The 21140-nt window shown below is 41.3% G+C and overlaps 1 protein-coding gene across 1 annotated transcript in view; it reads left to right on the top strand.

Annotated features, from left to right (window-relative positions):
• The window catches only part of ESYT3 (extended synaptotagmin 3), an 88407-nt gene that overhangs the window by 28939 nt on the left and 38328 nt on the right, over positions 1-21140 (top strand). The window contains exons 4-8 of the mRNA XM_036746803.1: positions 2771-2847; positions 13496-13562; positions 14403-14492; positions 17529-17584; positions 20901-21021. Of these exons, the coding sequence (XP_036602698.1) occupies positions 2771-2847; positions 13496-13562; positions 14403-14492; positions 17529-17584; positions 20901-21021 (411 nt within the window). The remainder of the gene's footprint in view (positions 1-2770; positions 2848-13495; positions 13563-14402; positions 14493-17528; positions 17585-20900; positions 21022-21140) is intronic.

Genomic DNA, 21140 nt, shown 5'->3' with positions numbered 1-21140 from the left:
TTCCTGCTGTACTGCTTCCAGCCTCCCTTATATTATACTTTGTCTGTGTACCTGTCAGACTGCCCTCCCTAGAATCTAAGTTTCTTGAAGGCAGGGCTATCAGTTTTTACCTTTCAATCCCTTAATGCTTTGCACCTGGTGTATTTTTTTTAATTGGCCCAAATTGCCAAAAGTGAGGTCCAGATAATAAGTGCTTAGACACTCAGAGGAAGGATGGAGCTCTCTGGACTGGCACTGTCAGGGGAGGTAAATAGAACTTGAGCTGAATTTTGAAAAGTGGATTAGGAAACTGTTGAAAAGATAACACACAATTCCAGTCCTTGTAGGACTTGTAGGTGACAGCACTGCAGGTGAGGGTGAGAGAAGTAGAGAAGGATAGAGATGGGAACATTCATTCCATAATCTGATCCCAGTTTACCTTTCTAACCTTGTGTCCCGCTGCTCTTCAGCATGAATGCCTCATTTCTGGCTAGTCTACGCATTTACGGAGCTTTTCCCCTCTCCTAAAGTCCCTTCTTTTTCCTTTGAGTCTGTAGAAAGTGCCAGAGACATAGGGACATATATTTGCTCTCTGACCCTCCCTTCTCTCCATATCACACAGAAGACCATCACATGTGGATTTGTGTTGCCTCAAGACCTATCTTCATTTGAATATTCTTTCCTATCATTTTACAATTCCTAGGTTTACAGGCTATTTTTCAACAATTACATTTTATGCTGGCTATTTTCTGATAACCTATGGATAAGAGCATTAAGAAAATGACTCCAAATGAAAGACTTTTAGAAAATTAGAAATCAGAATATTAGAGTAACAACTGCCATTTTTTGTTGTTCACTCGTTCAGTCATGTCCAATTCTTCATGACCTCATTTGGGGTTTTCTTGGCAAAGATACTGGAGTGGTTTGCCATTTCCTTCTCCAGGTCATTTTACAGAGGAGGAAGCTGAGGCAAACAGGGTTAAATGACTTGGCCAAGGTCACCCAATTAGTAAGTGTCTGAGGCCAGGTTTGAACTCAGGTCTTTCTGTCTCTAGACCCAGCACTCTATCCACTGTGTCACCTACCTGCCCAACTGACATTTAGATAGTGCTGTAAAGTTTGCACAGGGCTTTACACATGCAAACCTCACAACAGCTTTGTGAGGAAGGTACTAAAGGTATTATTAACCCCATTTTACAGGTGAAGACACTGAGACTCAAATTTTCTTGCTTAGGGTGACTTGCTCAGGGTCATAAATAAGTGTGGAAGGTAAGATTTGAACCTGGGTTTTCTGGACTTCAGGTCATTTTACTACTATTCTACTCTTCCTTAAATAATCTAATCTAATTCATGCGCCAGGTACTGGAGATACAAAATGAAAAAATAATCCCTTCCCTTAAGGAGGTTACATTCTAATCTCATTCTGAGCATCTGATTTCTTGTTCCTATCAATCACAGAAGGTGGCTCAGGTTCATCTTCACACCTTGTTCCTTTCCTGGTCTTGACCTTAGACTTGGGGCTCACTTTGTGGATCAGCCTCTCCCTCTGTCCAGTAACTTTCATAAAATTATTGATATAAGGTGTCTTTGGGAGATATGATTCCTAGGAAGTAATTAGCCTGTAATACAGCAATTCAACCAACATTTTAAAAATTTCTACTGTGTACATTGTGCTAGACCCTGGTGAGGACAAAGACAGATAACATGCAATCCCTTTCAAAACAAAATGAAATAAGCACATAAAAGAAGAGTGAAACAAGTACTGAGGTTTTAAAGGAGGGGAAAGTTTTACAACTACCTATTTGTTTGAAAAAAAAGGCCCCATTGCTGTTAATGGAGATGGCAGAGAACAAAGTAATTTAAACAGAAGCAGGTGTGTAAGTTTCATTCTCTTACATCAATTAAACTAGACTGAATAATGGCTTTCTTTTATTCCCTACTCCCTCCACCCTACTCTCAATTCATATAATGCTTTTAATTGGGCCTTTTTATAGCAAACATCCTGAAGAGAGGCAAGGGTAGAAGAGTGGAGGTTAGGGTAGAAGTGAAAGAAGGGAGGGAGAGGAAGTGAATGAGATAAAGAGAGACTGGGTTTCCTGACACCCCAGGCGTAGGAATGGGTTGGGGGAGGGCAAAGAGTGGGAAGAGTATAAGATTTTGAGTGAGGAGACCTGAGTTCAAATCCTGAGCACTTTAGCTTATGTTAGCCACGGACACACAGCCTCTCTGATCTTAATTTTCTTCATCTGTAAAATGGGGATGATAATCGAACTATTATGGCATATGATAGAAGTGCCTGGATTTAAATCCCAACTTTGCCCTTTACTGGTTGAGTGACTCACACAGATAGTCACACACACACCCCTCTGCCTTGTTTTCCTCATCTGTTAAATGAAGGTATTAGACTAGATCTCTCAGGTTCCTTCCAACCCTAAATTCTGTGACCTTATTGTGCATAAGGAATGAGGGCTGGTAGGGATGTAGGGGGAGAAAGTGGTAGAACACTGATTGAAAGAGGTCAGTCCTGTGCTATAACCAAAGGCCCTTTGTGAGATTGGGTCAGTTTTGGTTTGGGGTGAGTCAAAAGAGTTTGAAGCCAATAAAAGGGGAAAACAGAGGAGCTGTTTCGGTGTACGCCTATTTGTACTTCATCTGGATTGTCAGTGACCTAGGATCATCATTACTTTTATTGCCTTTTCCAATATAATGAGCTTTGGGTTCCATGTAGTATCCACAGGAGGTACATTTCAGAAACCAAAGCAGCAATGACTTCTCCATTGTTCTTTTTCAGTGCCCCAAGGTCAATGGTGTCAAAGCCCACACCAGCCAGTGCAACCGAAGACGGATCACCCTAGATCTCCAGATATGGTAATGTAACTGGGGGCTCCTGGGAAGATAGATGTTGTTGTTTCGTTTCGGTTGAGTCCAAGTCTTCATGACCCCATTTGGGGTTTTCTTGGCAAAGATACTGGAGTGGTTTGCCATTTCCTTCTTCGGTTCATTTTACATATAAAGAAATGAGGTAAACAGAGTTAAATGACCTGCCCAGGGTCCCGCAGCTACTAAGTGTCTGAGGCCAGATTTGAACTCAGAAAGATGAGTCTTCTTGACTCCAGGCCCAGGTCTCTATCTACTAGTGCCACCTAGACTAAGTACAGTGCCTTAAAGGCATAGTATTTTACACCAAGTTGAACATCACGTGCTTTGCTTTGGTATTAGGAATCTAATAAGCTGATCGAACCACTTTAAAGAAGGCACATCTTTCTTCATCTAGAACACAGTATTTTTGAGGATTGAGGAACAGTGGCTGATCAGAATTGGCATACGGATGTGGGGGAGCTGGGATATTGATGAACAACTCATCCTAATGGATAGCTGCTGAAAGACAAATGAGAAAACTATCCCTCTGACTTAGAATCAGACCCTGGCCCTGAAGCAATAGCCCTTCTTCCAGAAAACAAATATTTAAGAGCAAGAATGGTATAGTTGCTGGAGATCTGGCCCTGGAGAAAGAAGGACTTGGGTTCAAAGGAAACATCCTTGGAAATATCCTGATTATGTAACTAGCTGAACAACTCACTTACATACTCAGTGCCCCCAGGCAACAGTCTAAGATTATAAATTGCAGAACAATCTGATCTGCACTGTAACAAGGAGTTTCCTCACCAGGACTTCCCAATAGGGATGAGATCACTGGTTTCATCCAAAAAAAACCAAACCAAAACAGAACAAATCTATCCTTCAGTCTCATGCTGGGCATTTAGCACTGGAAAGCAGAGCTACCTGGGAGAAAGGGTGGAAGGACATCCACAGAGATCTTGTGTCAGTAGGGGTGAAGGCAATAATTTCAAGCCCTGAAATGAAATAGATTTTTTTTTTAGAAAAGAGTGATTTGTGGTAGTTGTAAAGGAGAGAGTTGTTTTATACAATGACACCAACAACAAACACCTCTTCTATTCCCATACGATCGAAGGGTCCAAATAATGAAAGTGATGGGTAATATGTTTCTCAGACCTCTGTGTTTGCTGGATTTTTAAAATGTTCATACCCTAGGGCAGTGGAAACCTACAGAAATCCTGAACAGTATGACTTCTTTTATTGTTTATGCTTCTCTACAACATGTATTCATTTAAGTCCTATGAGCTACCATGGTAATGTGACTGGCAGAGTAATTATCAAGGGTAGTTGCTGTGTGTGTTAGCTTTGTCATTCAAGCCAGCAATATATTGTCTCAAGAATAAATAATAGGGAGAGTTCACTTCAACCAATAAGACGTGTTTAAAAAGAAGAAGAAGATGTTATAGTGGGCTGCATTCAGAAGATGGCACTTGAGTAGGATATTAGAGATTACCTAGTTTGGCCACGTGGTTTTACAGATCAGGTGATTAAATGCGAAGTGATTTGTCCAAGGTCACAAGTAGTAAAGAGATGACCAGGAGTTCCAAAATCATAGATTTTTAATTGGAAAGGACTTCAGTGGCCATCTGGTACAGTCATGCCTGAAAAAGAATGTGCTTTACAACATATCTCGTGAATGGTCATCTAGCCTTTGCCCCAAGATCTCTACTGGGGAGCATCACTAATTTCCGATGCAGTGTCTTCCATTAGGAGACAGTGCTAATAGTCAGGAAGTGATTCCTTACATCGAGCTTAAATTTGCTTCTTCACAACTTCTACCCGTTACTCCTTTGTCCAGTCCTGGGCAAACAATCTGGTCCCTCTTCTGGATTATAACTCTTCAAATACCTAATGATAGGATAACTGTTATGTCTCCCCTAAATCTTCTCTAAGTCAAACATTCCCAGTCGCTCAGCTTTTCCTCAAGTGGAATGAAGTTGAGACCCTTCACTATCATGGCTGTTGCTGAGTGCTTGCTAGCTTATCAGTGTCTTCCCCAAAATGTGCTGCTCTGAACTGAACACACCATGGTCTAGCTAAGGCAGAGTACAATGAAACTATTGTCTCCTTATTTCTAGAAGCTATACTTCTCTTTATGCTGCCTAATACAGTTCTGGGGCAGCTAGGTGGCACAGTGGATAAAGTACCAGCCTGGGAGTCAGGAAGACTCCTCTTCTTGAGTACAAATTTGGCCTCAGACACTTACTAGCTGTGTGATCCTGGGCAAATCACTTAACCCTGTTTGACTCAACTCCTCAACTGTAAAATGTGCTGGAGAAGGAAATGGCAAACTCCAGTAGCTTTGCCAAGAAAACCCCAAAGGGGTCATGAAGAGTCAGGCATGATTGAAATGACCGTACAACAACAAAGTCAGCTTTAGCTTTCTTTACCCACATGCCATCCCAAATTGAATTTGCAGTCCTAGATAGTTCTTAAACTACCTTCTAGTCATGCCTCTTCCACTTTACTGAAGTTGATTTTTTGAACCCACATGTAAAAATTTAAACTTATTACTATGAAATTTAATCTTACTGGACTTGGCCCAATGTTCTAGCCCATGAGTAGGCAAATGATAGCCTGAGGACCAAATCCAACTTGCTGCCTGCTTTTTTTTTTGGCATGGCCTAAAAGCTCAGAATGTTTGTTACACTTTTAAATACAATTTTAAAATTATTTTGTAATGAAAAAACAATTCTTAGCTCTCAGGCTCTACAAAATTCTATAGCCCATGGGCTAATTTTGGCCCACAGGCCATAGTTTGCCAACCCCTGTTCTAAGCTATCAATATCTTTTGGGATTCTCTGTAATCCAATGCTTTAGACAGAGAGAGAGAGAGAAAGAGAAAGAGAGAAAGAGAGACAGAGAGACAGAGAGAGAGAGAGAGAGAAAGAGAGACAGAGAGAGAGAGAGAGAGAGAGAGAGAGAGGGAAGGAAAAAGAAAGAGAGTGTTGAACCCAGCTCCTCAAATTCTAAATGCAGTAGTCTTTCTTCTGTAGCACAATTGATTTATTATATGAGGCCTCATCCCTGCTTCCTCTGTTTTGGCCACTAATTTGTACTGTTTCAAAAATAATAAGTCAGAGGTTATCTCTTTTCTTCTATGTTTTTTTTCCCTGACGTGAAACAGAGTTCAGCCCAAAATCTTTGTCACTTGTGATTCCTTTGACATCACAGGGATCCCAATTGGCATCCTACCCTTGCATAACTTGGTATGTAGATAATAAAAACAAGAATATATTTTCATTCATAATGAGTGGAGTCAGTGGGTTGTGTAAGAGTTACTGTGGCAGATAAGGTTAGTAATAAACTATGAGGAGGTTAAATCCAGGAAGTCTTCCTAGAAGGGATGAGATCTGGATTGTCCTTCCATGAAAAAAATGCGAAGGTTCCTAAAACCAACCACTCCCTCACTGGGTGTCACGTTTCCTGTTTTTAGCCCAGGTTCCTGAATTGAGCGTATTTTGGTGGGTGGAAGGAACCAAACTCTTAGAACATGCATACAGAATGAAGTATTTGCTTATTAAACACATGACAATGTATTGCAGGTTGGGAATTTCTGATTAGTGAGTACATGGGTGGGGAACCATTAACTATCAAGATAATAGAATTTAGGGGCAGCTGGGTGGTGCAGTGAGTAGAGTGCCAGCCCTGGAGTCAGGAAGACCTGAGTTTGAATCTAGCCTCAGACACTTGACACACTTACTAGCTGTGTGACCTTGGGCAAGTCATTTAGCCCCAATTGCCCTGCCTTCCCCCCCTCCAAGATAATAGAATTTATAGTTGGACAGCATCTTAGAAGTTGTCTAGCCCAACCTCCCACAGAGTCCTGTGTTGTCTTGGACAGGACTCCTGACAGTGAACTATTCTGCATAAAGGCCTCATGTGAGCAACATAACCTAATAAAGCAGCCCAATTCATTGCTCCAGTTAGAAAATTTTTCCAAAGTTGAAATAAAATCTTCCCCTTTGCAAAGTAAATTTATTGGCCCTCTCTTCCTTTTTGGAAAATATATGGAATAAAATATAAGAAACTTTAACATAAGAGTAAAATATGTTATATAATAATAATTCTTCAGATAATTTAAGATAGGTACCATATGTCCCCTGGTTAAATATACTTAATATACTTACCTAGTTGAGGTAGTTGGTGGATCAGTGGATAGAGCGCTGAGCCTGGAGTCAAGAGGACCTGAGTTCAAATCTGCTCTTAGATGCTTCCTGGCTGTGTGACCCTAGACAAGTCACTTAAATGCTGCCTGCCTCAGTTTCCCCAACTATAAAAGGGAAGTAATAATAGCACCTGCCTCCCAAGGTGGTTGTGAGGATCAAATGAGATAATATTGGTAAATCACCTATTACAGTGCCTGGTACATAGTAGGAGATTAATACATGCTTGTTTCCTTCTTTTCTTCCTAGTTATTTCAGTTGTTTCTTGCATGCTTTGATCTTTTACCATCCTGACCCATTTCTTTCAGAAGAACTCTTGTCCATCATATTTAGATGTAACATAGACTAGAACTATTTCTATATTATATATATACATGTATGTATGATATATAATACATGTAACATATTAGATATAATAGTTATAATTTCTATATAACAGTCTAGACTATTTCTGCAACTTGAAATATACACACACACTTGTGTCTGTATGTTTTTAATAATGAACTAAAACTAGGACTGTACGTAGAACTACATATCTACTACTCACAGGTTTTTCTCTTAATGTGTTAAATTTCACCTGGTAGTACCACCATTTCCCTTTCTGTCAGTGTCATCCTGAGGACTCCCCTCTCTCCTCTGTTGGGTATTGGTACGTCTTTCCCTGATGCTCTTTTGTTACCTCTCTTCACTTTTTCCTTTCTATGCTTAATCCTCAGTCTTTTAAAGGTGTAGTTAGTTATTGCATTGGTCAGTGTTCTTTCAGTCTTTCAGTCTTTCACAGTTGTTTGTCTTTGCAGTGTTTTGGTCACTATAAAAATTACTCTGATAAAAAAAAATTACTCTGATTCTGTTCATTTTGTTCTCCATCATTTCATGCAAGTGTTCCCTAGTTTCTCTGATTCTGTTCCTTTTGTCATTTTTTACAGCACAATAAAATTCTCTTGAGTTCATATTTGTTCATCCATGCCCCGGTTGATGAGCTGTATGATATATTCTATAAATAATGCACCCTTAGTTAGCATTAGCTTAAAAGTCTTAGATATTTTTCACCCAAATAACTTCCAGAAAAGTCTCTTCTAGCCTGTAGTTTTATATATATGAAATTCACATGTGTATATGATACATATATACATATACATATATATATTAACCTTAACACAGAACTTCACAATTTTCTTGTTAACTTTGAACTCGGTAGTTTGGATCTAGGCTTCCCATTTGTTGAGTTAATTTTGTTTCTATTGCCCATCATATCCTTTACTGCTTTGTAAATTTAATAAAGATGCTTTGTTTGTCTTCAAAGGATCATAAACAGAGGTAGAAGGGACCTCAGAGGTCATCTAATGTAACCACCTGATTTTACAGTTGGATAAGCTGAGGGCCAGAAAAGTTAAATGCCTCATCCAAGGTCACACAGATAGCAGAGGCAAGATTTGAACCCTAGTCTTCTGACTCCAAATCTAGCACTCCTTTTCATCTAAGTCTTTGATAAAAGTTTTAACTAAGACAAGTTGAAAGATAGATTCTTGTTGTACAGTTGTATGACCCCATTTGGGATTTTCTTGGCAAAGATACGGGAGTGGTTTGCCATTTCCTTCTCCAGTTTGCAGATTGAGGAACTGAGGCAAACAGAGTTAAGCAACTTGCCCAGAGTCACACAGCTAGTAAATGTGTAAAGTCAGATTTGAGCTCAGGAAGAGGAATCTTCATAACTCCAGGCCCAGAACTCTATCCACTGTACCATCCAGCTGCCCAAAGATAGATTCTCGTGGATCTACACTGGACACCTTCTGGGTCTTTTAACACCACACGATTAATAATTATTTTTTGGATTTCACATGGCTGTAAGCCTACCTACTAGTTTAATCACCCAAACTATATTTCACTGTCTTACCTGAAAGAATATCAGGAGGGTCTGTGAAATACTTTGTTGAAATCAAGCTGTATCATATCTATAAAGCTCCACTAATTTTAGTACTTAATGGATGTATGACTTTAATGATATGGATGTACCCCTCACAGATGCAGACCTTAAGCCCTGTTCGTCTTAGTAGACAGTTTCATGAATTATTTTGCCAGAAAAAAATCCATCGCCTGGTTGTCAACCTTCTGGTGACAAACATCTCCAAACTTAAGTGGGCCAGTCTTTAGGACAGTAAGCACACAGTCTGCTGCCAGACTCATCCTTGAAGCCTTTCCAGTTTTGTAGGGTCTGTCAAGTTTGTGCTCTTCAAGAACCGAGGGCCATAATGAGGTATAGGCTAGGATTTTAATGGAGCACCAATTTATTAACCCTGGCCCCAAAATTAATTTAGTTTAACACGATTTGTTTTTAGTAGATACCTGGTGACCAATTCAGGGTTTTTCCCTATAAGCTCATATACTCTTCCTCTTCTAGAATCTTGCTGGGGATCAGTGCCAAGCTTACTAGTATATAGTTTCTGGGCACCAATTCTTTTCTCATTTATAAAATTAATTCAGAACTTAACTAAGATTACAGATAGTTTCTTCAGCACAGTAGGGCATATTTTTGTCTGAACCTCATGCCTTGAATTCCTTTGGAGCGGAATGAATTTTTATTATCTTTCCCATCCCAGCCATAAGTTCACTCCTTAGGGCATTTCTTCTGTCTACCATAGAACAAAGTTCATTTTCCTTGCTAGAGAAGATGGAAACAAATGAGAAGTTAAGCAATTCTCCCTTCTCTCTGCCACTATTAACATTGTGTCTTCTTCCCCAGTATTTCCCTTGCTAGTTCTTGTTTAAGACATAGCTTTTGTTAGTCAAGAAGGTTTATTAAGTACTTTCTATGTGCCAGGCATTGAACTAAGCGCCAGAGATACAAAGAAAGGGAAAAAAACCAGTTTTTACTTTCAAGGAGCTTCTCTCCCCCCCCCCACCCTGCCCCACCTTTTTTTTTCCTTTTCTTTAGCTTTTTTCATGTCTCAATTCATTCTGAAGTTTAGGTCAGTGATAGGTCACTCCATTTCCATCTCTCACATCAACATTTATTTTCTCATACATTTCCATACATATATTTGTCTGCTTTCTTGTATTTGCTTATTTTCCCCATCAAAAAAAATATTATCCTGAAACCAAGAGCTGTCTCCTCGATTAGACCCAGAGCTTTCTGAGCATTTGGCCTTGCTGCTGATTCTTATGAGTGAGTGTATAAGTGAAAGACTGTGTTAGCAAAAAAAAAAAAAAGCAAATTGAAAAACAGAACAGTGGAATGATCATGGCATGGCAGAGAGGGAGGGGCTGCTCTCATAAAAGTGGGTGGATATTAAAAAGCAAAATACGTACACCCTGAAGGCCTATAAAATGCTTCTCCATAATAACTCTGTGAGATAGGTGTTGCAAGTATTATTCTCATTTCACAGATGAGATACTGAGGCTGCAGAGAGTTTAGGAATCACGCAGCAAGTAAGTGTTGGAGTTGGGACTTGAACCAGGTCTGTTGACTCCAATACCAGCATCATTACTGGTTGGATCCATTATTTGCCATTTTCATTCACTCTTCAGAGAAGTGGGATTTTATTTTATCTAATATTCTGTCATTTAACTGTAGAGCTAAATGGGACTTCAGAAGTCATCTAGGGCAGCCCCCTTTTACAGCATTTCTGACAGGTCGTCTTAACTCAGAGTAGGCAGGCTCAGTGATAAGGAGGAGCTTCTTGACTATCATTGGAAATCATGAGATTTGCCAGTCCTTTTAAAAGTCTATCTTTTGAGGACCATGATCCATCTAAACATATCACAAGCTCACTCATCTATCCATTCACTAGTGAATGAGTCATCTAAAGGTGATTTTTTTAGCCACAGAAAAGTTTTCCCATGTTAATATCATCAGCAAACCATCCCAAACTGAGAAGGGAACACAGTATAGGAAAACTAAGTTTTTAGACTGTCATCATCAGCCCCAAATGCCTTTTACTAGGCATCTAGGTGTGTGGCATTGTATGTGACTACACAAAGCCAGGGACACAGGGAAGCCACACTCTAATACAGAAACATTGACACTGAGAGGACAAATCAGGTCATGCATTAAATGCATAGTTAAACAATCCAGGTGCTTATATTGAGTGTTAGGGTGATGGTGCACTGAATAGGAAATTGAAGGAAGAGGAATATAGGTCCTTGAGAGCAGGTACCATATTTCTTTGTTTGAAAATAATCATTTCGTACAGATATATTTTTATTTTTACTTCACCACCATTTCTGACTATATCCCTCCCACCTCCTCCTTCCCATCAAGCCATCCCTTATAACAAATAATTAAAAAGGAAGAAGAAAAGGAAGGAGTTCAGCAAAACTAACCAACACATCCCCTGAGCCTAACAAATGTTCCACACCCTAATCCCCTGCCACTGGAAAAGAGGGAGGGAGGCAGAACTTTCATTCACCCTTCAAAAAAGTGGGATTTTATTTTATGTAATATTCTGTCATTCAGTTTTAGGTGTAGGGGACTTCAAGAGGCCCCATTTATGTTTCTTGTTAGGAAAGAGAGTCTTTTTCTATTTGCTGCTTCTCCTATGATGCACCACAAGGCCTCATCTAGGCCAAGCACCCTTCAATACATACCCTCAGAATTTCCTTCTTATCATCCAGTTTCCCTCCTTGATAAAACAACCCACCTTAATTCTTTTAAACTACATCCTGCTGGAGAGTTTTGAGGTGTTTTGGTTTCTGGAAATTCATTTGTACTAATAATGCACAAGAGACACCCATCTTCATTATAGTCTAGCAATCTAATTAATGCTCCTCTTGCCTTCATGTGTATTCTGTTGAAGACTTTTCTAAGAGTTTTGCCTAACACTTTAATCCTGGTGTAATGTATCAAGTGGTGCTGAATTGTCTGGGTCCTGAGGCAGACTGCTGTAGTCCTGTGTTGATCATTAATTGTCTGACTCCCTTACAACGTTATAATTATAAGAATGGTGGACCTGATTTCCTGAACAAATATTGACATAGCATCTTTGTAATTAGGAGATGTACTATTACCTAAATAATATATATATACACTACAACTATTTTTGTATAGCTTTGCAATATAGCCTATTCTGTATTAATTTCTCCTTTTGGATTTTAAGATCTTTTACAAATGTAACTCGTCCTACTGTGGCTTCTCATTTCTGGTTCTGTACTACTGTGTAAGGGGTCCCCTTCTCTGGTTCTTTGCTGACAACTGGAAAGTCAATGAAGTACATTTTACTGGGCCACATATGCACAGCCTCTCATTTGCCAATTTTCTCACTCTTCCAAGTTACCCAGGAATCACTCAGAGACTTACCCAGCAGTCACTGTTCAGCATTTTTATGTATCATATTTAGCCCAGGAGGTTGAGTAGCAAAGGGAAAAGGAAATGGAAGAAGGAGGAAGAGATGGGGAGGGACAGAGAGACTGAGGGAATTTATTAAGTGCTTATACTGTGCTAAAGTCTGGAGATATAAATACAAGCTATCAAGATAGTCCCTGCCCTCAAGGAGCTTATATCATACAAAGAAAGATAACACATAATTGGAAGCTGAAGGTGAAGGGCAGTGTAGGGAAAGTAGCATGGAAGAGGGGTGTGCTAGAGCCAATTCACACTGTCTTATGAGAGCTGATTGTTAAATTTTCAGTACAAGCACTTACGCCCCAGAAATCAGCAAATGCTGTGAATCAGGCCTCGATTTATTGTTTTAATGGTCATCTAAACTTAAGAAAATGATGAAGGAAATTTTGATAATGCAGATTAAACTTAGAATTATGCCATGTGTGTTCTTTTTTCCAGAGAGCTAGTTATTAAACTTTTATCAGCACAATGATGCACGGAGTCTGGATCCGAGCAAGATAAGGCAAAAACTCATCTATCAAAGCTGAAGGGCCTGGTGGCAGAGCCCAAGTTACTGGTGGGGAATAGGAGGTGGAGTTGATGTTCTGAGTAGAGAAGGCATGCTTAATGCCATGGAGACCAGAGCCCCAGGAGATAAAGACAAAAACTTGCCTATCAGAACTAAGGGACCTGGGGCAGAGTCCAAAGTTCCAGTGGGGAGGAGGTGAGGTGCTATGAGTAAAGAAGGCATAAGAATAAAATCTTGGAACAGGAAGGAAGAAAAGGGAGTTGGGGGTGGGACTTAATAACTACCCTCAAGTATCTGAAGGACTGTTATATAAAAGAGGGATTAAACTTGTTTTGCTTAATCCCAGAGGACAGAAATTGGAGCAATTAATGGTTAGAAGGCTCAGAGGGGCAGGTTTGGGCTTCATATAAGGAAAACTTTCCTAAAATTAGAGTCAATGACTATCCTATCACAGGTGATTTTCAAGCAAGAGACTAGATGACCACTAGAATTCCTGATCTGAAGTCCTGTCCCAGCTCTGGAATTCTGGGATTCATGGGTGAAACTAGGACAAAACTGTCTAGTCACTGGGGTTAATGCCATGTGTTCTTTCTTCTTCCCTTTCAGCTATATAGGAGACTGCGAAATCAGTGTGGAGTTACAAAAAATGCCTGCTGGGGTGAATGGTATACAGGTAGGTATTTTCTTGGGGGGCAAGGGAGTAAGGAACAGGGAAGGGAGCAGAGAAGGACTCAAGTGAAAGTTGGGAGAGTTTGGTTACATAGAGAGAGGAAACTCATGTTCTAAGAACTATTCTGGGTTTGGATGACAGAGAAGATTTTCAGAGTCCAGCTAAGAATGAGGAAATGTTCACATTTGTGGAAGTCTGACAAATTCCTAATTTAAAAAAAACAAACAACTTTTAAAAAGTCCACTTAGGAGAAGTACTTACTGTCCATGGAGCTAGTGGGGGAGAATCCTTTCAGAGGAGAAATGACAGGAGATTAGTTAGAAAGGAAGGGAAGAGAAGGAGAAAGTATGAAAACCCAATACAGGGAGTGAAGGAATCTTGCAAGGACTCAATCTCAGGAGTCAATGGATTAAAAAACAAAAGCGAGTCTTGCAATGTTTCTGAATTTCTGTGTCAGGTTCTGAGTTGAGGCTGCTGTCCTGGGCCATCAGGATCCAGGGGAAGATGCGAGGGTTGGAAGTAGGGAAAAGAATGGGAGCAGAATAGATGTGACTTGGTACAATTTCTGCACCCTCCTTTCACGTGATGGTCTCATGGGACTCAGCATCAACATTCACATCAGGGACACAGTCCATAGGATAGGGGGCAAATGGCTTTATGTGGTGAGAGAGAAGCAAGAATTATGATAGTATAAGACTTGTAGATCAATCAGTGGAGGATAAGGCTGGCTAAGTTTGCAAAGGATGATGGGTGAAGGCTGGAGATTGTCTGGTGATGGCCTAAAGTGAGGGGCCAGGGCCCAGGTCTTAAACTCACTAGAGGTTTGTTTTTTGTGTGTCATAGTTACAGGGCACCCTTCGTGTGATCCTTGAGCCTCTCCTTTTCGATAAGCCATTCGTGGGAGCTGTGACTGTGTTTTTCCTTCAAAAGCCTGTAAGTTTGGGGTTGGAAGGTGGGGTGGGGTGTGAATGGATAACTGAACAATGGAAAGGGACGTAACAGTTATCTTCAAAATGCTACATTTGTTGAGTATCTACTCTGTTCTAGATCTTGGAGAATACAAATAGGAGAATTACATTCATATCTGGGCCTTCATTTCCTCACTGCTAAAATGAGGGGATTGGATAAATGGATGGATGAATGAAGGAATGAATGCTAAGCACGAAGGCTACAAGTAGAAAAAGCCAGACATTCTCTGATCTCAAGGAGCTGTATCAACAGTGCTGCTTGCAGCTGCTGTGGAGGTGTAAGACCAACAACACCAGCACACAGGAGGGCTGCCAGCACAGATTCTTTGATCTGCTTTTCTAAGGAAATCAATTTTAAGGGGTTAACAATCTCACTTTAATCAAACATACATATAACATTCACTTAGTTTAGGGGGAAAAGCCAGCACCCTGAACTTCAGAGCAAATACAAACAGAAATTACAAACAGAGAAAATATAAACAGAGAAAATAACACAAATCAACAGACAGGCTTCTAGCTGTCAGACCAAAGCTATACATACAGTTACCAGAGAGAGAAGCACCAACATCTGGGTTTTCAAAGCGGGAGGGGTGGTGCTCCTTAATAGCTACCCAGAGTCTCCACACCAACGTTCTTCCAATGAGTGAGCCCCAAACAAAATGCTAATCTCAGAGTATATATATATCTTTTTTTCAGGGCCTGAGGGCTTCACACCTCTCCAGGGCTTCACATCTCTTGTGATCTAACTAGAAAAAGAGTATGGGCCTTCTTACAAACAAAAGCAAGGCTCAGTCAAAGGCACTTGGTTGCCTTAGTGCTAAGAAGCACTCCAAAAGAAAAAAAAAAGAGCAAAAGTCCCACTTTGCTTGCCATTACAGGAGCTCACACTCTAATTGGAAAATATCACACATCAAAGAAAGCTAACCTGTAGAGCAGAGGAAAAAGTCCATAAGTTCTAAGAGTGCATTATTGGGGTGGATGGCAGGTGGGAAAGTCTGGTGGTCCTCCATCTCATCAGAAGAAATAGAGTTGTTGACTCCCATCTCATCTAAGCCCTGTGAACAATCATGCAACCAGCTCCAAGGAGGGAGGCAAGAGTGTAGGTTTCCTTCCATGGCGGCCATTTTCCCATCAGCAATCAAGAAAGTCCAGAAGTTTATGCTGGTCAGACCACATCTACAGTATTATGTTCTGGACATCACTTTGTAAGCAGGACATTGACAAGTTCAGGTAGGTCTAGAGGAAGGCAGTCAGAATAGTGAAGAGTCTTATAGTCACACTAGACAAGAATTGCTTGAAGGAGCTGGGCATAATTAGCCTCAAGAAAAGAACATTTAAAGGGAATGTGACCTTTGGATATATGTCACGTGAGATGGGAAATTTATTCTATATTGCTATAGGTTGCAGAATTCACACCAGAGGAATTACAGTAAAGTAGATATCAACATAAGGGATAAAGTCATAATAGAGATGTCCAAAATGGAACATCCTTCTTGGGAACTGCCTTCTTAAGTAGTAAGTTCCTTGTCATTAGACATGTTTAAGCAGGGATTGTATGACCTCTTCTCGAAGATATAGTATATATAGTAAGTATCAGGTATCAAGTGAGATAATATTTGTAAAGCACTTAGCATAGTGTCTAGCACATAGTAGGTGCTATATAAATTCTAGCTATATATTATTGACATTATGGAATTGGGTGGGTCCTTTTCAACTCTGAGATTCCATTACTCTGGGCATAGGACATGTTTCTTGTCTTTGAGGACCTTATAAAACTAAAGAAAGTGAAACACGCTCAACTTGTCCTCCCTCTGCCCTGTACTTTTGGAGGGTAAGGTGCTGATGGAGTCTGCTACTAGAGAATTAAGGACATGGAGGGTAAGAAAAGAGTAGCAGGGGAGAAATATGAGTTGTGCCTTGGAAACATGTTGACTTTGAATATCACAGAGGGTTCAACAGGGGAATGATCAAAGTTGCCCCCCTGCTTTTGGAAAGGTGGGAGGGAATATGGTTCTCTGCCCCCTCCCCCCGTCAGCTCAGTGGATGTAGTCTCAGAATGTAGTCACTCCCTTTTTAAACATCTACTGAGTCACCAGCAATTCCTGCTCAGCAGCCAATAAGGAGACTGTTTCATCATCTCAAAGTGCCAGGCCCCTTTAGGACTGAGACATATATGGCCTGAATTCGAGAGGGAGTTTATTATCTCTGATCTGCCCAAGTGATGAGTCCACACATCTGGTCAGCTACAACCAGGAGGGCCACTTTCTGTAGGAGTCAGTGCCTGTTACATGCATAGTGGAATGTTGGAAGTCTCCCTATCCTGGGATGCAATGCTAATGAGGCGGTACCTCATGTTTTAAAGTATTCTTCTCGCACTGCCACCCCCTCAACATCACCTTTTCCTGTGTGTGGTAGAGAGACAGTGTCAGACAAGAGTTAGGCTTGTTGACTGTACTTTCTATGTAAAATAGAGCTGTCCAGGAGGGGAGATCTATAGGAAGGGAATAACCAAGGGCAGAGAATAACCAGGAGAAGACCCTCATGAGAGCAGGAAATGGTTATTCCAGCCTATCCCCAGAGTAAAAATTGGAGAAGATTTAGAGAGTGAAGAGGAAAATAGATTGGCTTCATATGACACACCTTCATGTAGAAACATAGCAACTCATTCTCCTCCACATGTTGAGACTGCGCGCCCTTTATAGAGAGTGAATGGATGAAAACACATCTGTGAAGTATCTTCTCTTTGCCATGCAGCATGCTAAGCACCAGGGATAAAATACAATGTTAGTACTTAAGGTGAGACTCCCTCCCTGTAAGGTCTGTTCTTTAGGACCAAGGGTCTAGCTTGATAAACTAAAGTTTTGTATCTGGTGTTCTGTCTCTTTCCTTGTTGGTTTGTTCGTTTGTTGGTTTGTTTGTTTTAAATCTTTCCCTCAGCTCACTGAGTAGTCTTCTGTCTTCATTCCCCAATGTGACTGGTTTCTCCTCTGGTCTCTTGCAGCACCTGCAGATAAACTGGACGGGCCTAATGAACCTCCTCGATGCTCCAGGCATCAAGTAAGTACTGTTGTCCTCTTACAGGGTTACTTTTCCTAGGGCCAAGAGGAAGCACACAAAAGCTGCCACCACTCAGCTTAATTGTGCAAAGTCGTTCTCCAGCACCCCACCATCCCCACCTCACACTCTCCCTTGTGCCAACTTTCAGGATTAGAGTGATGGCAAACCTGGCCGCCTTGGGTCAAATCCAGCTGTTGGCTCTATAACATCTTGATATTTTATCTTCAAGTCAACACTGTCTGCCCTCCTCTTGCCCCTGGAGAGAACAGGCTGTCTGGCTAGTTCTCACAGACATCTTTCCATATAGCCAGCCAGCAATTGTACTCATTCCTGCTCATGGGAAGCAGTGTAAGCCTCATATTGGGGAGTCATAGAACCATAGATAGAGTGCCAGGTCTGGAGTGAGGAGGACCTGAGTTCAAATCCAGCCTCAGACATTTACTAGCTGTGTGACCCTGGGCACACAGTTTCCTCATCCTGCCTCAGTTTCCTCATCTGTTAAATGAGCTGAAGAAGGAAATGGCAAACCACTCCAGTATCTTGGCCAAGAAAACCATAAATGGGGTCACAAAGAGTCAGACACAACTGAAACCACTCAACAGCAACTGAACCGTAGAATGTCAGATTTAAAGTCGGATGAGACCTTGGTCCTACCCTCTCATTCTAAAGATTAAGAAACTTAAGAAATGGAAACAAAGCAAGATTAGTGACTTGTCTGGGGTCATCCAACTAGTAAGTGTCTGAGAGAGGATTCAAACAAAGGTTTTCCTAACCCTAAATCCAGCATTTAATCTACTACCTCACACTGTTTTATAGTCCAACTTGGGCTCTTGCTTACTGAAACTCCCTTTGGGCACTTTAAACATTTAGTTGGAAATAACTTTTTTTTAAAACCTCTGGGATTCCAACAGGGAAGCAGTATTACAGTGGGGAAAAGGCACCGAATTTGGTGTCAAAATACTTGGGTTCAAGTCAGTGAGCATTTATTAATCACCTACTGTGTGCTGATACTCTACAAAGCACTGAGTTCCAATCCCAGCTTTGTATTCTTTTCTGTAAAATGAGGGACATGGATGAAATGATCTTTTAACTTTTCACCAGCCCTGCATCTTATGATTTCTTGAGGTTATAGATCTTAAAATAAGGATGAAGAGCTCTTATCTACATTGTCCTAAAAGAAGGCTGCATGATCATATCTTTGGAGGTCATTTCTACCTCTGATTCTGTGACTGATACTTTGAAACTGAGTGAAAACACAGCCCCCAATTCCCTTTTTTTTCATATGAGAGAGAAATACAACTAACTCCCCCTCCACCCCATTCACCCTCAAACATCAGTCCTGAGCACCCACCCACTGTGCAAGCAGTATGATATTGGATATCATGAAGGGATTCAGAGAAAGGAAGAAACATGGACCCTGCCCTCAAGGATCCCCATGTCTAATAGGAGAGATGTGGTCCCTGCCCTCAGCCCATAGCTTACTCACCACAAACATACGTAAGGGCATAAGGGATGACAATACAGAGTGGGGTGGGGGCGGGGTAGGGGAGAAAGATACAGGCCTCCCTAGGAGACTGCCACTAGAGAAAATCCCATTCAAATAGCTGCTACCCTCAGACTCTCCCTTGGGAGCTAAATAGAAAAATCTTTACTGCTTTATGGAAGCTGAGTAACCATTTAATATAAACATGCCTCTCTGGAAAATACAGGTTGGACCAGAACAGGGTGGAATTTGCTTACCTAGTGCTAGCTACAAATTCCAGCCTTCCCTTGGGCTGGTTCCCTGCTGTGGCTTAGAAAGCACCTTGTTGGTCAGTGAGAGTAAGAGGGATTTACGTCCTCACTGGCCTTTTAACTTTTTAAATCCATGCGAACAGCCTGCCTTAGTGAGAAATCTAGCATTGTGGACAGTTTTATCTCCTGAACCACACTTCATGGTGACCAGAATCATTTCTTCTTGGTCTGAGCAACTCTACCATGTAATTCATCTAACAGGGCAGGACCTGAATGCCATTCTGTTTCTTCAGAGATCCTCTTCTGGGTCAACACCCCTCATCAGCCTGTCTCTGCATCCTGATTTGTTCAGCTCTGCCCTGTGATTTCTTGCATGTTACCTTCTGACCAATATGCTCTATGGAGTTTAATAGAGTGGGGTTGGACAGGGGAAGGACTAGAGGGGTGGTGGTAGATGCTTGTTTAATGCAGTGAGAAATGTCCTTTCCTCCTTACTCTTTCAGTGAGAGTCAGCAGAGATAGTTCAGGTAGAAGGAGACCCAGGGCTACCTACCTTACAGAGAAGACTGTCATCCCTAGGGGCTGTGAACTGGGAGATGTGAATAAGAATGCCATACTATATTCAGCGAGGGGGAAGATACCTACTGTTTCAGGGAGTTTGGGCCTGGAGAAGAGAAAGGAAACAAAGCTATTTAGGTACTATTTTGCCTGCCCTTCCAAATTGCCACCCTTCTCTCTACTGTCATCCTCCTTTCCCCCCCCAAAAACCAGTTATTGGATCCCTTCTCTAAATTCTTCAGTCTGTTTTGCCTGGTACAGTGGAGAAAATGCTGGATTTGAACCTAGGTTTGAATCCTGGCCTTGATTTTCACTGCCTTAGTGACCCTAGGCACCCTAGAGCCTTTCTAGGCCTCAGTTTCCCTGTCTGTAAAATGAAAGAGTTGGCCTCAGACGTCCTTTCAGCCCTAAGTTTATGATTTTATGATTCAATGCCAGGAGGCTGAGGCTAGCAAATCTCTGAGCTGCAGTGAGTGATATGTCATTTGGGTATCTGGACTAAGTTCAGCATTAATATTATGAGCCCTTAGGAGCAAGGGACCACCAGGTTACCTAAAGAGGAATAAATCAGCCCAGGCAGAAAGGGAAACAGGTTAAAATCTCCCATGCTAATCAGTAGTGGGAGGGACTTCTACATTTTCAGCCCAGATGAAATAGGGAGAACCAGTCTTTATTTTTTTTTAAAGGGAAGAGAAATGAAAAGGAAAAGGAAGGAGAAAGGAAAGAGGAAAGAAAAAAAAGTTTACTATACCTATATACAAACCCTTAGGGTTTCCCCCTGTGCCTTGATGTTCTCCTTTGTCTGGCCCGGTTGATTGGGCAGCTGGCTGTGTCCATTTGGGATGAGGTCACCGGGCACCACAATAGCAGATGACCACAAATCAATTTCATAATCATGACAGCAGTGATTGTATTTTGTTTGTAATTCAGAGGGCGGGGGGCCATGTGGTATTGAAATAAGAGTATATCATCTTTGATGGGCACGACCGTCACCATCACAGCCTATGTTCCTATTGCCCCCCAGTGACGTGTCGGACAGCATGTTTGAAGACCTCATCGCTGCACACCTGGTGCTGCCAAACAGAGTGACGGTCCCTGTGAAGAAAGGGCTGAACGTAACCAACCTTCGGTTCCCGCTGCCCTGCGTGAGTGCCCAATTCGCTTTACAGAGAGAGGGGGAGGAGAAATCAAGCCAAACCGTGTTTGGCACAGGGCTCTCCACACAATGGGTACTTGGTCCATGACATAGTCTGGGCTCGTGTTA

The sequence above is a fragment of the Trichosurus vulpecula genome, chromosome 2 (genome assembly GCF_011100635.1).
Source record: "Trichosurus vulpecula isolate mTriVul1 chromosome 2, mTriVul1.pri, whole genome shotgun sequence".
Taxonomy (NCBI): Eukaryota; Metazoa; Chordata; class Mammalia; order Diprotodontia; family Phalangeridae; genus Trichosurus; species Trichosurus vulpecula.
The sequence above is the reverse complement of the archived record's forward strand: the minus strand, read 5'-3'. Positions and strand labels throughout refer to the sequence as shown.